The 18253-nt window shown below is 44.7% G+C and overlaps 1 protein-coding gene across 5 annotated transcripts in view; it reads right to left on the reverse strand.

The window, feature by feature from the left end:
- The window catches only part of ZNF407 (zinc finger protein 407), a 440363-nt gene that overhangs the window by 148220 nt on the left and 273890 nt on the right, over window positions 1-18253 (reverse strand). For all 5 annotated transcript variants that reach the window (XR_009345860.1, XM_059139578.1, XM_059139575.1 and 2 more), the window contains exon 8: window positions 1145-1323. Coding sequence is in view for 4 of the 5 variants with exons in the window: in XM_059139578.1 (XP_058995561.1) it covers window positions 1145-1323 (179 nt within the window). In the remaining variant the exon portion in view is untranslated. The remainder of the gene's footprint in view (window positions 1-1144; window positions 1324-18253) is intronic.

Here is an 18253-nt window from a genome sequence, read left to right on the forward strand (position 1 = left end):
GTCCGGCATGAGCACCGGGACCCTATGGTCCAGCATCAGCACCGGGACCCTATGGTCCGGCATCAGCACCAGGACCCTGCAGCCCTTCTGCACTGCTCCTGCTTTTTCACTCCTCACAATGACCCTGAAAACAGATGCCTCCACAGAGGCTTACAGAGGAGGAACCCGAGGCGTGAGGAGGCTGGCCTGCTGGAGGTCACAGGCCCAGTACAAAAAGCAGAGTTTTCTCGTGGCTCTAACTGATCCCATGGCATTTGCCTAAAAAAACACCCCCTGTATCAGCTGGCATCACTGAAAGACAGTCCTGCTTGGCCTACGTTCTGGAACTCTTTGTAAATCTCCTTCAGGGTGAGCGCTTCCTCCGACGTGTCCTCACTCTTGTCATCCATCCCCTGCTGCTCTGCAGGGAAGGAACGCCACACTCGAGGAAGGTGTGCTTGTTCCTAAAACGGCACGCTGGGCTACACACAGGTATGGATCTGCTGACCCACTGACGCAGGGACATGAGACCAAGTGGTCAGCCTTTGCCCTCAGCCCCGTGCCCCTCACGCTGCAGACAAGTCCCTCCTAATCTCTGGGACATGAGTGGTGCACACACACTGCACTACCCGGTGTAGATGGTGACATGCTGTGCTAACAGCCCTTACTGTCCCCACCAGGCAGGGGTACACAGCAGGCCTGGAGTCACTCAGTAAAGGGAATGGGGCTGACGTTCAAGCTGCTCAACTCACACCCCGGGGCCTGTGGTCTGCCTCTCCGGGAACTCACCCCAGGACCGTGTGCACAGGGCTACGGCGTAACGTTGGACATCGCCAACCTTTTTTGAAAAAAACTTAAAACTGTTACCAATTAGTCAAAACGTGGAGTTCAAACAAGTGCTATCGTTTTAGTCAGCCCACTGTTGACTATTCGCTGTGACCGATCTTACTGTCCTGGGAGGATCATTTTGTCGGATGTATTCTCGATGCCTGTGAGAAAAGAGCCGTTTTCACAGTTGGGTCGGATGAGCCCGGAATGCGCTTTTCCAGGTCTCGAGGAAGACGCTTTCACATGCTCTACTGTGTGAAAATGAGTGACAGTAACGGACAAACGGTATCCTCACGCTTGGGATGAACGACACTACGTTCACAGTGCGAGCCCTTACCAGCATGCAAATAAGCCAGGTCCGGGTTTTCGATGTCGGGGTGCTGCTCCTTCAGGTGGTTCCGGAACTCCACAGGCACGTTCGTTCCGTAGTCACACTTAGGGCAGTTGTACATCTTCACTCCTTCGTGTTTGCCCGTGTGTAAAATGTGCTTTCGGATGTTTTCAGCACAGTTTGACCTACCAAGAAAGAAAGAAAAGTAACCCCCGTTAAGGCCGAATCGGCACCATGGGACCGCAGGCGAGGATACGAGCTAACACGTATGGAGGCCTTCCTGTGGGCCAGGCCCTGGTCCGGGGCTGTCCTGGTGCAGTAATTTCCACGCATGTAACACAGTCATCCCGTAACGCTGGTAGTGTCTGTGAATCTGGTGCTAATTTTTAGGTTGGTCTTTAACCTTCGTGATCCAGTTCTATGTGGAACCTGAAGCACAAAATCCCGGGTTCTACAGTTTTACAATCAGATTATTCTGGTGCCACTTGAGGGCACTGAAGGAGTTTCCTTAACCCCAAGAACACACCTTCCACCAGGGAGGAGGGGTGCAAAGAAAAGCACAGGGGCCTCATTGAATTTAGAGCACTGAGGAAACAAAGCAGCTGTGGCTTTTGAGTTCTGTCAAGTGAGCTCTAAAACAGTGTTAAGACAGAAAAGCAGCAGTGGGTCGGGCGCCCGGGAGCTCTCCTCGCTGGTGTCGGTCTCAGCGCGAGGGGCTGAAAAATACCATGGAGGCCCCGTATTCTGTATGGCAGAGAGTCCTGGAAGTAGGGAGAGGGTCCTCTCCGACTTCTCCTACCAGTTCAGAAAGGCAGGGCCTGAAGTGCCAGGATGCCAGGGAACAGGCCTGAGCTCCGGGAAGCACACTCTTCCCCCTGCTGCCTCCTCCCTCTGCCTCTCTGGGCATCAGACACTGCACACCTAGACCCTTTCTGAACACAGACACAGCTGCTTTCTTTGTCTCTGCTAGAACAGTACTAAAAAGGGCACTGCAGATGCAAGCAGGTTGGCCGGGGAAGCGGGACAGGGTGTGCACTTAACTAGAAACAAAAAATCAGGCTGGCCTCAAGTGTCCCACAGAGCAAAATTAAATGCTAGAAGAAAAAAATCAAGCAACAGGATCATCAGCATCTCTGGAGGGTACCACCGAGCACAAAATTCCTGCAGGAATTGTTTGAAGTGAAGCTTCCGTGACCAGTGAAGTAGGAAAACGGTAGTTAGCAAACCCATTTTGCATGTCACCAGACGATGAAAGGTCCTACGCGGAAGCTCGGCGAGGCTCTGCGCCCCAACACTCAGGTGGGATTCCACTCGTGTGTCACGCGCTGCGCAGCTGACTTTGCCGCAGGTGCTCTAAGAACACTGGTGAGGAAAGCGAGAATGGATCCAGCCCAACAAGCGCATCACGCCGACGCTATTGGTCACAGGCAAAGGCAACATCAGAAATCCAGAGAGCCAGTACGCACATGGTCCCTTCACGCACGCGGAGACAACGGAGGAGCATCAGGAGAGCAAGGTGGAGCTCACGGCAGCAGCTCTAGGAACAGCTTCCACCGACGTGGAGGGACAGGGACAAGCTCTCCTAGAGACACCAGATGAAGCAGAAATGCAGATATTGTCCTCGTGAATGGGCATCCGTGTTACGGGAACAGTCTTGTAACTGGATCCAAGCCAGCCCCTTGGAGAAGCTCGGGCTGAATCCCATCCATCCCCAGACAGAACCTGTCCTGAAAAGCACGTGCCCAACTATGTAGAGTTGGAAAGATGAAACCAGACAAATCCCTCTATAGCTGGACCAGAAAGCACAGCAAGATGGGAATGCAACTACACAACAATGCCCGCTTCCACTTCCCAAATACACTTTGATTATATATTATTTCCATTAAGAATTTCATAACACCAACAAACACCTTTAAAAATAAGAAGAACCAGACCACCACCAGAGATTTTTTTTCAGCTTCTATAAGCTTTGCCTTTGGCTAGGGTTCTGTCAAGCTTTATACTCAGTTTCTGAATAAACCTTAGACTTAGACTAAATATACCTTACATTTGTGAGAATATGCATATACGGCCTATCTCTTTCTTGCCACTACTGAATTACCAGACTTGCTTTTTCTATAAATCCCTACTGTTAATCATCACTGTACTAAGTAAAAACTGAATAAGGACCTCTCGTGTCCTCTGTGCTGGCCACTGGCCTGCTACTCTGAGGCCCTCACACGGCTCCTAGAGGCAGAGACGGTGAGAGATTCTACAGAGAGGGGGGAGCACCAGGAGATAAGCTGACCGTCAACGGTCAAGATCTCCATCCTTACATGTAAGCATATCAACGATGCTAGGCACAGTCGAGGGAAAGGAGGAGATTGTAGAGTCTCTTGATTCTATAAATATCCATGTTGACAAAGTAACCGGAGAACATCTGGGAGTGGATGAAACATCTGTCCACTTCTGTGACAATTAAAAGGAACAGGACCATGTTTTGAATTCTCCCACGAGCTGAGTGAGCCCCTCCTGATCAGTGCCATAATTCTGGAGATCTCCCACTGGTGTTCCATGACAGCCCCTCAACTCACCCGTGTGTACCGACACCGGGGAGTGAAGTGAGAACCAATAGCCCCCACTGTATTCAGTCGGTGCTGTTATTAGGACTGCCCACTCTCTGGTACCACTGACATTATTTCCTCATGGAAAAAGCGAGGCATCAAAAATGATCAAAGACAAGTAAGCAAACCACAGGAGGGGGTGACGAACCATGAGAGACTGTGGACTCTGAGAAACAAACTGAGGGTTTTGGAGGGGTGGGGGGTGTGGGGTTGGGTGAGCCTGGTGGTGGGTATTGAGGAGGGCATGTATTGCATGGAGCACTGGGTGTGGTGCATAAACAATAAATTCTGGAACACTGAAAAAAAATTAAATTAAAATTAAAAAAAAATCATCAAACACAATCCTGATCAAGTGAGGTAATCAGAATTACCAACCCACCACCGCCTTCAATCTGTAACACGTACTGAAACACGAGATAACGTGAAGCAATGGATCCTCATCTCCAGGGACAGTCTTTAAGAGGTGACATGGAAAACAGAGTATTTTGTTTTTGGAAAGGGTGTGTCTTGGACAAAAATAAACTAACATCTCTTAGTACCTAAATAGCATGTGGGAGTGAACAATCAGGAGACTAACGGTGAAGCAAGTGAAGGGGGGGGAGAATTTAAAAAGGTGAGAGGCTTCTTTTTATTCAAAAATAGAGACTAAAACAAGAAAGAAGTGCTGTGTTCGCTGATATTTCACAAGGTATTAAGGGCCACTTCATACACACAGGTCTACATACACACACACGCATGTTTTTATCTATACTACATATACTAATCATATATTTTATGTATAATACAAGTATATATATATATTTTAATAATTTTGTTTTTTACACAAATAGATAAGATTAAATTAAATCAAATACGTGCTAATTAAATACATTAGGATTAAACACAGGCTAACAAGAGCGTAAAACAGGCAACGCGCGTCTGCAGTAGGAAAGATACATACACTTCACGGATGGCCGCGTACCTGCATGCAATCAAAATGTGTTCCTCTGCCTTTAATGTCAGGCCATAGAAAACTTTTTAAAATAATGGAACAAAAATGAGCCTTTCGCATCTACAAAATCAAACTGTTCTGGTCGAAGGCTAAGAAGTGAAAGCTAGGACGTACTGTGCCCCCGCGCTTCACAGCAGAGCACCTGAAGGAGGCAGAGGCAAAGGCTCCTCCCTGCATTCGAGAACATCCCGTCACATGCCACAAAACTCAAGGAACAATAAATAGATCAGACACCTTCTGTAAGTAATTCTGAATGCTCTTTAGCCCCCAAATGCTCATTCTTCCCACAAACAGAACTCACGAGTAGGGATGGGCACGGCAAATCAAAGTGGGGCTAAGCAAGCCTGGTGGCACAGGAGAAGGTGGGGCGCTCAGGTGCCGCTGCCGACAGCACCATGGCTGAATCTCCAGGCGTAACAGCAGTTAAGCCAGCCGGGCACACAGTCATTACGACTGCTTGTCTGAACAATGTCTTCACTTTGACACTGATTTTTAATGTAAAACGCATATTTGTGTCCCAAGTTCATAGACTGGAAGACTTGATATTACGATGGCGATACTCTCCAAACTGATGTCCGGATTTAATGCACTCCCTTCCCTGTAGGGGCGCCTGAGTGGCTCAATCATAAAGCCTCTGCCTTCGGCTCAGGTCATGATCCCAGGGTTCTGGGATTGAGCCCTGCATTGGGCTCTCTGCTCAACAGGGAGCCTGCTTCCCTCTCCCACTCTCCCTGCTTGTGTTCCCTCTCTCGCTGTCTCTGTCTAATAAATAAACAAATAAAATATTTTAAAAAATTAACACACTCCTGTCAAAGGCTCAGTGGAATGTTTTACAGAAATGAAATGCTGCTCTTAAGGTTCATATGGAAATGCGTAGGGCCTGCCAGAGCCAATACGGTCTCAGAAAAGAACTTTGTTGGAGGACTCACACGTTCTGAGCTGAGAAGTTACTCCAGAGCCACGGGAATCAAGACCCTGTGGCAGAAGAAGAAGGACAACTACTCGGGACTCGGCACGGGAAGGTGGAGCAGTGTGGTTCCTCCGAAGTTAGAGGCCTGAGCACCGGCTGCAGGCTCCCCACGAGGATTAGGGACACAGTCCTTGCTGGGACCACGACGTGCACGCACGGTGTGAACAGAAGTTACGGGAAACTCAGAATTAGATTTGGGGATGTGCTGTGTTGACAGTCTTGAGGCAGCTCATGAGAGATACACAGAGTAAGGTACTAGGCATTACATACTACACGAGTGGGGCAATAGCCAAAGGACCAAAATGGGAACTTACTTTAAGGCTTCTTAAAATATATGTAATAAAGGAAATACTTTATTCAGCCAAAGGCAATGTGTATCAAAATAATGACCAGAACATCAGAAGTGCTTCTGGAGCTCTGCAAAATTATTTATCAGCACTACTTACTAACTCACTATTACACAAAAAGCGTTAATTTAAATTTATATTTAGTCTAAGGAAAGGAAGCTCAAAAAACTATGAATTTTTCCCTCTTTTGATATATGTTATTTTGGTTATTAAAACAAAAAGCACCAGTGAAGTTGTTGAACAAACACTCATCTGTGTATATCCAAAAAAAGACTAAGGACGGACAGACACAGTGAAAGTCGGCCTTCTACCGCTGTCCCGCTCTGCCCAGATAACCCCCACTCCCTCTGGCAGGTACAAGTTATAACTTCTCATCAATCTTTTGGGAGAATTAAAAATGACTTTTTCAAACCCTAGATATATTGTACATTCTTATCTCCACCCTCCTGGTACATAATCTTGCTTTCCTTACCTAACAATGCAGCAAGGGGGATCTTTCCACATCAGCATGTGAGAACCTCCTGCTGCTGCTTTCCACTCTGCTGGCGACTCCCTCCCCCTCTCCTCTGCCTTCCTTTTCCCCTTGCGGAGCAGCCACTCAGTGTTCCACAGTAGGGGCACAGAGTATTATGTTTAAGCAATCCTCTACTGAGGGGCATGAAGGTTGTTTCCAATCACTCGCTGGTGTAAACAAGGTTGCAATGAATAATCTTGTGGAACACTTTGTATTCCTCAGGATGCCAAGAGAATTTCATGATGCCAAATGGAAGTGTTTCAAATGTCAATGGGCATATGCTTTTGTAATTTTGATAAATTCTGCCAAATTACCCTCCAGAGAAGTTGTAGCAATTTACACTTCCACCAACAACGTTGGAGAGATCCTGTTTTTGCATTCTTGCCAATGAAGTATGTTACCAAACTTTCAAATTTTTGCCCATTTGGTAGGAGGAAAAAACTCCAGCTCACTGGAGTTTCATTTTTTTAAGTTTTTAAGTTTTAATTTGCATTTTTCTTATAATGAATGAGGCTAAGTATCTTCAAATATTGAAATGCCATATGTATTTTCTTTTCACTGTTTCGTATTTTGATCTCCTTTTTTCTAGTGTTGTTAGTCATTCTCTTTCACATTAAGGAGATTGACGGTCTATGACAGAAGCTGCACATTTTTTTCCTTCGTTTCCTTTTTTTCTTCTTTTGACTTTGCTTATGGAAAAGCAGAAGTTTTTAAATTTTGTTCTATGGCTTCCTTCTTTGGAAGTTATAAAAGAATTGTCCCAAATCTGGTTCTGCTACTTGTACAGTTGTATAACCATACATTAAGTGTTAGATCCATTTCAGAGCCACCCGAGAGTGTGGTGGCCAAGTGCAGACCCAGACTGTAGACCAGATCTCTCCATACTGTTCATTACTAGTCCATCTCTGCCCCCATGGACTTGAAATGTCATCTCACCAGTATTTTACTCATTTGAAGCTAATTCTGGACTTCCGATTACAGTAAGCTGGTCAGTCTGAGCACGTGCCAACCTATTTCAATGAGCCAGGCCGCAGGAGGCTCACATCTGGTTGAACTCATCCCTCCACATTGTTCTTTCTCCTTCCATCACTGCAGGCTCACAGAGACCAACCCAGGCCATCAGGGAGTCAGTCGTAAGACTGTGGTCTTCAGCAGGCATGGCAAACATCTCAAGCTAACTACGGAACAGAGAGACCTGGGCCAATAATAAATTAATATCCATGACACAACTGGGTATTTCCTATGTATTTACTAATATGTACTGATAATATAATCTTTCTGATACAGAAGCTGAAACACAGAGAGACTGGCCCAGAGGTCATGTGCTGAAGTACATACAAGGGTCTCTGCACACAGAGATTCTAAATAAATCTGAGTTTTCTGTTTCCCCAAGAGAAGCTACATATCTGCCTCAACGTTCTCAGATTCACTTGTGTGAAATTAGTGATTAATCTTTTGGTAACAATTTGGCATTGCTCTGTATGTAAATTGACATAAAAAATTCTGGAAGTTCTACTTAAAGAAACAAGTCAGTTTTGTTCAACACCTTGATTCTTAAACTTTCTGACCATGGCATACTCTTGGTTTATGGGAATAATACATATATCTCACAAGGCTGTCAGGAGAATTAAAGTAAATTAGATCAAGCATGTTCAGAAAATGCAGTAGGTACCCAATTCTTTTTTTATTACTACTACTAGTCTTCCTATTAAATGGAAGACAGTTCAACCAAAGGATCATTACTAGCAATTTTCTTATTGTATTTCTTAATGTATTTGAAAGGCCATTTCAATTCATTTGAATAAAAACAGATTCCCCAAACAGTTATGTAAGTGTATGTATGTGTGCATATTGAGAAATGCAATTTCTTCACCTGCCTGTTTGGATTATAGTCTTTGAACTCACATCCTTGAAAATAATTACTCTGTAGTTACGTTTTATGTATTGGAACAAATGTATCAATACTATGCACTGTAGTACGTATTTATCTAAAATTTCAGTGGAAAGGGGCTTCTACTATATCTTTATAACAGTAATTCAAAATGAATAAGGAATAATCCAAGGAAAGCATTTATGTAAATTAAACTTAAGAAGTTATTTTCTTAACCAGTAGTATTTAATTATAAATTTATTGGGCAAAAAACCAGTCTAAGAAAAATGAGAGAATCTCTATGGGAGAGAAGAACACGAAGCTGCCAGGTCACCGCAAGCCGGCGGGACGTGCTCCACTGCGCTAGCTCAGGGTGGCCTCACAGTGCTAGTAGCGCAGCCCAGGGTCTATCATCCTCTACCATGTCTGTTCTCACTAAGGGCCCATAAGGAAGGAGCCTGATAATTTTAGACTATGGAACATTTGTGCTGTTTAAATTTAAAATTGGTGAGAAGCTGTAAGAATAAAGAATTTCATATTCCCCTGTCTAAAATGAAATATTTTATCGATGATGTTTAGCAAAAGAATGTCATTTGAAGTGTTGAACTTCAAATGTTGAAGTGTTGAACCAAATAAATCACCAGGACAGACAGCACAAATATCCACATATATAAGGGATAAAGATGTCATTTCTGATCAATACGGAAATGATGGGTTTTATATAATAAATGGTGTTGAGTCAAAAGCCTGCTGTATGGGGAGAAACAAATTAGATTCTTATAGCCCTAACCATGTAAAAATAAATGCCATTTGGATTTTAGCATTAACATAAGCACACTAAATTATAAAAATGCTAGAAGAAAATACAAGAAAATATTTTTATAATCTTGGTTGGAAAGCGCACTCCTAAATTCAAAGCCCAAATGCTACAAAAAGATGTAGCAAAATATACTTCCTAAAAGTTAAAACGGCTCTGTACCATAGTACGTTATAAATAAAGACAAGTTGAGGAAATGAGAGAATACATGCAACATAAATAAAGACAAATGATTAATACAAAGACTACAAGACGAGCACTTACGATTAATAAGGAAAAAGAGAAAACTCTCGAAAGCTGAAGGACGAGCGAATAAGCAAGAAAGTTATAATTGGGGATCTATAAAAGGTCATGTAAGCATTAAAAGGTAATCAATGATTCTAGGAGCCAAGAAAATACAAATTAAAGCCTAAGAGAGGGGCAAAATTAAAGAAGATTGGTAATATTAATTATTGGGAAGGGAAATGAGTATCACCGCTGACAAGTGTCAGCTTTTGGGAGACAGTTGAGGGTAGCTTTCAACATTAAATCATACACATACTTTCGGATTTAGGAATTCAATTTCTAGAAATTAACCACCAGAAGAATCATTAAGCCATTATTTAGCTAAACATTAAACACTGAGAAAAAATTTGAAGCTAGATAGGTGTTAACAAGGGGAATGGGTCATTCATTTTGGTGACCCACACTGTGGGATTCAACACTGCTGAGAGGCAAGGGTTAACTTGCAAGCCTGCTTCCCTGTGGAGGAGCTGCTGTCCTACAAAGCTTCATGGAAGCCAACTATACCCTGGTAGAGCACTGGGAGGACACAGCCTGACTGCAGAAGAGAGAGGATATTCCCCAACCAGGAATGTTTCGTGGTGTGAGGGCAAGGCAAGAGACCTGGAGGGCCAGGTTGCTACACTGCTCAACAATAGCTCTGAACACACATCCCTGGGAACAGCGCTCCTCCAGTGATGGAGCTGAACAGTTCCATAGCCAAAGACCCAGAACTTTCCCAGTATGGCCTCCAACACTGTAAAATTGGGTGATGTTTCAGAGTACAAGAGGTGTGGACACAGGCTCAAGGGAGGAACAACATCCACGAGCCTTTGACTTTCTCCCCACAAGTGCCATTGACAAGGGCCTGGTAGGTACACTTCTCATCATTCACCCCTATTTGTTGGACCAAAACATCAAATAAAAGAAGGTAAGCCTTATGTCCCACTACAGAAAAATTTCCAAGACATACTATTAAGTTAAAACAAATATAAAGCAAGTCCCAACTGAATACACATATGGCTTCTTCTAGCTCTTTAAAATCATATGCACACAGTCACACAGACATATGAATGCACTAAATGGGTACAAAAAGGAAAGTCAGCAAACGATTGATGGTGACTATCTTTATGGGAAGGTTTCCAAGCCAGGAAACGATCATGTTTGCTTAGTATATGTTTGGAACAGTTGGATGATTCATCAGAGTATCTTCTAGCTTTTACTCATGCAAAGCAAATAGGATCAGAGCATGTATTTTAAAAGCAAGTGGACTGTACAGTATTGTATCAAATGTAAATATTATAAACAATAAGCAGTACAGCCAACATAAGCTGGGAACAGACCCGAAATGCAAAGATGCTCCTGTTTACATAGAGACAATTCACACTGATGAATCAGGTAAAAGATTTAAGTACAGTAAATCAAGCTGTAAAGGTAACCACTTGGATGGTCAAATAGAATACCACAATAAAAACAGGGAAGAGAGGAGGGGTGTTGCAGAAAATAGGGTAATCGAGCCAACTTTTTTGGACATGTTACAACAACCAGATGCTGTGTGCAAACCAAAGAAGAAAGGAATAGGCAAAGTATTTAGGTTATCTCCACCAGGACCAAGATACAAATGATTTCAAGTGTTTATCTCAGGGGAAATGGGGTGCAACAGTGAAACTCTGACTTTTCAAATGACAGGGTTCAAATAGTAAAAATAATGTACGATGGTAAATTTTATGCGTATTTAAGTAAAATAGATATTTTAAAATAATGGCATGTTTAATTACTTAAATTATTCAAAGGCTTTTGTTGTTGTTGTTTTTAAAATAAGACAAAAAGAGTTTATAGGTATCAGAAATAATCACAAAATATAATGCCTTGAATTTTTCCTGCAAATTTTAATTGGGTAGCTTCTGGATCACCCTGCTCTAAATTCTGTGAATTTTCTTTTCATTTTCCCCCTTAACTGGTGGCTTCTATTAAATAGGGTAATTCCTACCAGATCACTTATGTTCATGACAGTCTGCTGTTCATAAATTCCAGTTCCTTGAAATTAATCGCTCTGACCACAAGAACCCATATACATCTTCTCTCTCCATTTCTCAGTTATAATTATGTTAGTGTACGTTATGTGATGGAAGGTGATGGGCATAATCTGATGCTAAAGCAGAACCACGTCTTATCAAACAAAAGAATTTGTTAAGTCAGCACAGAAGCAGATGGAAATCAAGGCATTACTGATCATCTTCCATTGTTCCCAAGTAGACACAGGGATCCAGGTTCCTGGTCATGGTGCTGTCCTTGTGCTCGTGGCCATGTTCTGAGAGCAGCTAGCACAGGGAACTGTGTGCCTAAGGAGAGAGCTGCCCGATGGCAGCTGCTGCACCAGCCACATGTGATCCCCAGGAGGCCTCTCTTAGCACAGGTAGGTGCTGGTCTAAAAGTCATGGGAACAAGGCCAGGCCAAACCCACTCCCTGGAAGGCACTTTCAGAAGATAAGCCATGTAAGCCCAATTACCACTTTAGTTCATATGTAAAGTGTCCAGTAACAAAAACAAAAAATAAAACAAACAAACAAAAAAAACCCCTTATTTCCTCCTGTAGTAACTTCCTATTTCCAAAATGAATTTATTCAACCTATATTTAATGTAGTGCCTATCACACACAGAACAGGAAACATACAATGGGAAGGGTTTGGGTTCCGCCCCCATAGGCAATCCTGTTTGACAGAGGAGGCACGTACGTCCACAGTGTGCTTTGTAACAGAAAATGGAATTCTGAAACAGAGTGAACAATCTCACCTTTGCACTACTGCATTATCAATTAAAGATCCCTTCAATGGAATCTTTAATTGATAATGGCCTAAAGCCACCTTGCTTTTCCACACTACTTAAGATGCCTTACTGACTTCAGCTGATTTCTAACAAGACATACGAGGTGCACACTTCCTACGGAGAGAGCACCTCCTTCGACGGGTTCATCATGTCAGAGGTTTGCCTACTGTGTCACTACTGCCACTGTTCCAGGTGAAGGCACAACCGGCCACCCGCTCCTCACCATTCATGGCCCCACGGTCACATCTCATTACAGTACTTCTCTACTCAATCTCTGCTCAAGGCATCTACAACCCAAAAGAGGAGAGAATCTGCTTTAAACCTAACAACCTCCTTCCCACCTTCTACTTTGTTGGAGAACAATGAAAATCACAAGGAAGAAAATGGGAGGCAGCAACACTGAACTCTGCTAGAAACCCAAATTACTTCGTTAGTCTTAACATTTCAAGAACGGCCTCCCTCCTCCACCCTGTGAAGTGAGAAAAGGAGACTGATTTAAATGTGTGGCCAGACCTGGCCTGTCCTCCGTGTCCTATGGAGGAAGGAGGGGCCACTGGTGAGTGCAAGCCCCGAAGAACCTTGATTTCTCCTTGACTCTTCTCTGGCTCAAAGAGAAACAATACATTGCATTAACTGTTTCAACTCTCAATATCCTGCTGTATCGCCAGTGGAGGCCAGGAGGAATCTTCTACAGCAGGAGTCCTGCGAGTCTTCACCGCACTGCTCATGATGATCTAGAGGGAGCAGACAAAGGGCACTATACCAAGTGTGTTCTCAAAGTTATTTGGTCACAAAAACACTTTTTCTAAGCTGAGCTAACAATATCGCATGAAAATCATGATTTGTGAAAACCAAAACATCCAATTAGCCTACAGACTGTTCCACCTCCTTCCACTAATCTGTCGGCCAGCAGTAAGCGCCAGCAGAAACTCTCTTCAGTGTCATCTTGTCCTTCCTTTTGTACTGGACCTTTGGAAAACACAGCCCCCACCCAAGTCTTTACCTCTTCGCATTTATTTCCTTACATGATGGGTTTTATTCCGTCCTTTTCTGTTAACCGCCTAAGCTTAACGACATGAAATGTTGTCAAACCAGGAAAGGCACAAGGAAGAGAAGTCTTCTGAGCCAAAGGGTATGTACAAAGGATGTTCAGGAAGGGGTGGCCTGTTCATCCTTTTAGGTCCATGTAATCACTGGAGTCGTATTTGTAAGAGGGGAAAAGGCGACAAAACGGTGTCCAGAGACATACCCATGAAGGGGTCCGAACCACTGAAGTGGTACGTGACTGAACTGTGGCTAGAAGTTAGTGACCTGAGAAAAAGGCTACTTGACAAATCACGTGCCATTAAGACATATCCTATGTTATATAACATATAATAGATATATGAAAATCTACTGTAGCATTTCTAGTGGACAGATTTTTCAAATTCAAGGTGACATCAGTAGAATTTCACTGAACCAAATGTATTTTACATTATTTCTGATAGTCTAGGCCAGAGTTTGGTTTTACTTAGGACAATCTAATAATGTTGAAGAGAAAAGTAAAACGGCTCGATTTCAAACACCAACACCTTCCGAAAGGGTACCGCGGCCCGTGGGTGGCCTCACAGACAGACATGATGGCACACACCACGACCTGCTCGAAGACTCTTCTTGTCTAGTTGGGGGGGGGGATGGATTCCCCTAAAATTGAAAATACTTCATGGGCCAAAAGCAGATGGCATCCCTCACACACGGTCAACTAGAGGGCCTGGCCTGTCACCCACCCAGGCTGGGAGCAGAGCGAGGACACGGGACAGGAGACGGGAAGTTTCTCTGCCAAGTGCATGACCACAGGAAACTGCAAGCTTTCCCCTCCCTGAAAGTCTTCCCAAAGAATCTTTCCCTGGCTGGAACTCCACTCCTTACAAAACTCCCCGAGTGCATATTTGCTTGATCGTAGATTTCAAGTGAATACTTTATTAATTCTGTTAAATTAAGTCTTATCAAGGAGCATTGAAGGCTTTTCTAATTCTGAAGTTATAGGATCACTTAGCAGAAACAGTTAACAGAAAATAGTCACTGATGGCGAGGGACCACTGGATTTACTTACTAATCTATGTTCATCTTTACAAAATGCTCCACGTAATCCATTTAAAAATAATAACCGGTTCATTTCAGTCTCTGCACACAATGCTTCTCTTTGTCCGTTGTAAGTCTCTCAAATGTCTTATTTTAAAGGAATATATAGTACTCCCGGAAGACATTTTCCCATTTCTATTCTCTTCGACTCCTGCGAGCCCTTGTTCTGTGTGATAAGGCAATCTCCTCCGGGATCGGAGCTGTGTAGTTTCGCACCACGAGTGACAAGGACTCGGCTTGAATAACTGCTGTACGCAGGTTGTAATTATGTCAGCTGGAGTGTTGAACAAGGGGACTGATTAATGTGAGCCCCAGCCCAGGCGCAGGCCCTATCAAAACCTCCGCGCAGGCCAGCAGTGGGGACGGGTTAAAGCAAAAAGACAAAACATGCTGTATCGCCCATGATAGATGAATTGCTCCAACAGTCTTCAGGCAGATGTTCTGGGACAGTATAATATACAATTACTCTGCCTTATCACTTTCCCAGGGACAATAAAGCTTCCTCCTTCTATAGCTCATGTGAGTGAAGGCAAAATTCGTTTTACTTTTACAACACTGACTCACTTATCATGGTGCCTTGATTGTGCTTTTACAGCTAAAGAAAACATATATTCCACTTTTAAACTAAAAAAAACAAAACAAAACAAAAAAAACCCCAAAACCTTAAAAATAAAACTGGAACCTGTTTTGAATCTCTTCGACATCAGAGCACACAATGTTTTAAAAGACTGTTCTGTTAAAAACGGATGTGAGGAAGGTGATGTGTGCATGTGCATATTAGTTAAAAACAAGGACATATAACTCAAGAAGTAAGATTTGGGTCGCATAGTCACTATATTCATAACATTGTGTTTCAACAGCCGTAGAGAAATCATTAACTGAAAGGAACACGTAATTAAAACTATATATATATATGCTGATATCATCCATATATTTCTCTGGCCTGGGCCCATGGCCGCCTGAGTCTGGGACGACACTTTCCCAAAGACACACTTACTACTGCCGCTCCTACTGGTGTGTCTGGGCTCCTTCTTCCCGAAGGATGCCGCGTGAGCCAAGGGAAAGGGCGGGAAAGGAGGCCGCCTCGGCTGCGTCCAGAGCATGGCACCGCCACTGTAAGACAGCCCTGCTTCAGCAGCACTGGGGTGTCAGTCCACGACGTTCCCGTGGACTCACAGCGATGCTCCCAAATTTGTGACAAGGTGTACAGAACCGTCACAGTTTGCAAAAAGGGAAATGAATGTACTTCTTATTTTCAAAGTTCAAAAACACGCTAAAGGCAAAAAATTGAGATGCAGCCATAACAACCCCAATTAATAATGAAACAGAGCAGACAAAACTGCAGTGGGGTCAAAGGAAATCCCTACACAACATGCCTGAATGCAAAAGCAAACAAACAAAAAGCATATGTCAACCTGTAGGACAATACGGATGACTTATGTCCACTTTTTAGTGCTGCAGTATCACTGACGCCAACACTCAGCCGTTGTCATGCACCCTAAGTCAGGGATACAAATCACGCCCCCATCTCACGGTAAGGGGTGAGAGGCGTGCTTTCTCTCCGTATCATACACATTCACTCCGACGGCAACGTGATCCTTATGATCGCGTCTCTGCAGGCGAGACTGCCGCAGTAGAGCACTAGCTTCCTAGAGACGTGGCGATCTGAAGAAGGCGGGGGGGGGGGGGGGGTCGAACTAAAACAGTCAGACAGAAGTCTGAGCACAAACGGACACAGAAGATGGGAGTAAGCCCGCAAGTGACACGAGAGGGTGTGTGTAAGTAGGAATTCCTTAGTAGGAAGAAGTCCAGCACACAAAAGATAGGTAAAACCGACGGCGTGGGCCGTAAATACACCGGGAGTCAGGTGTTATCACAGTTAACGGCTGAGCTCCTCCACTGGCTTATGACGTCACCAGAGCAGCCCACTGGATTTACTGGTCTGAGAAAAACCCCAAGACACTCACAAAAACTGTTTACAGTAAGTCAGGAAAAATGTCACATTTTAAAAGACTGCATTTAAAAACGAGTGTTTGTTACATGACTACACAGGCTGATGCAAAGCAAACTTCTGAATTGCATGTAACAGTTAAAGTAATACAGGCTTTGCGGAAATTCTTCCTATAAAACCAACAAAATCCTAATATTGAGGGTGGGGAGTGGGGAGCGGAAAGCGACTAACACCACTGCACAGTGTCTGTGCTGCTAATCCAGATGCTTTCAGCCTCCGGAGGTGAAAGCAGGTGCCGTCAGAGCAGAGGCTGCAGGGCCGCGGCCTCCGTCCCCGCGCAGATATGGATGCGGCTCCATGCCCCGACCGCATCCACGGAGGCAGGCAGGAGGTCTCAAAGCCCACCCTCCGTGCCCCTCCCACTGCGCAGAACCCCCACCCCGAACCATAGCTGCCCCGCCCGGGCTGTGAGGGCTGACCCGGCCATGAACGTCTGGTCCCCGCCTTCACTAGACCTGGTCTTCCCGACAGTCAGTGATCCTGGTCCCTGAGGCGGGACGACCGCACGGCCCTCACGGTACTGCACGGTGGCCCGGCTGAGCACTGCTCACTGGCTGCACGCACCCCCCCCAACCATGTCTCCTTTTCCACATTGTCCAAGGCAGCTTTCGCTCACATCAATGCCTTCAAGTTCTAGGTATGCTAGCCCTCACTCCGCATCCGCTGCCGTTTCCATGAGGGCAGCACATGGGCGCTGCGGGCTCCCACTGCCCGGACCTCAGTCACTTCGTGGCAGGGACTGTCCTCCTCCCGCAGCAGAGACCTGGGGCACGGCACTGGCGGGAAGCCTGAGGCCCTGGCCTGCACCTGTCACCTTGCCCTGGGTTCCGCTGGTCCAGTGCCTGAGCAGCACGGGAGGCCGCCTCCCCTGTCCTGGGCCATGCTGCCAGCTTAGGGCGGGCACTCACGATGCTTCGGGGTGCCCCTGCAAGCGTCTGTGGCATGACCTCCCGGCCCCTGCTCTGTCCCTCTCTAGTTCATCATTGGCACCGCATTGTGACCTCTGACAAGAGAAATGTGAGTACGTCCCTTTCCCACTTAAAATTCTCCACCGGCTCCCCACTGCCTTTGGGGTGAAACTCAAATGGTCCAGCCAGACTTGCTGCTGCCTTCACCCCCCAATCCCTGCGCCCAGCAGTCTGGGCTCCCTGTAGTGAGCAGGCAACTCACAGTCAAACGGAAAGCACAACTGGGGAGCAGAAAGTCCTGCAGAATCTTACCTTTAACTAAAATTAAAGCTGTCTTAAGTTTTTAGGACAAAAAAAAAAATTCTCAAAATTAAGCACTAACCATTTTTTACTCCAAATATTACAATCCAAGGGACTGATTTCAGCACAGGCACTGGAAATTTACATGCTAATTTTTTTATGACATTTCATGTATTCGGTAAACGTTGTAACTTAAGATGAGGAAAGAAAAGGCCAAATACAGTTCACCAGCGTCTACTCAAATCTTACAGAGTGAGAGATCTCCAAGCAGGGTCCTGTGCTCCAAAAGCTAGAAAACGCGGGATGAGGGTTGTTTAGCAATGCTTAAGTTGAAATAATCGAGAATCAAGAATCACACTTTCAGGGGCAAGAACAAGGGTTGATAGTAGGTTTAGATTCCCCGTAGGGAAAAGTATCAGCTTACATATCATGTCGCAGAATAAGAGACTCTGGTTTATTTCTGTTACAGCTCACTCAGAGCTGCGCAGTGAGGAAGAGGCTAGTATCGTTCCCTTACAAAAAAAAGAAAGAAAGAAAAAGAAAAGGAAGAAAAAATTTAGGAGTATTTCTTGTTCT

The sequence above is a fragment of the Mustela lutreola genome, chromosome 11 (genome assembly GCF_030435805.1).
Source record: "Mustela lutreola isolate mMusLut2 chromosome 11, mMusLut2.pri, whole genome shotgun sequence".
In the NCBI taxonomy this organism is placed as follows: domain Eukaryota; kingdom Metazoa; phylum Chordata; class Mammalia; order Carnivora; family Mustelidae; genus Mustela; species Mustela lutreola.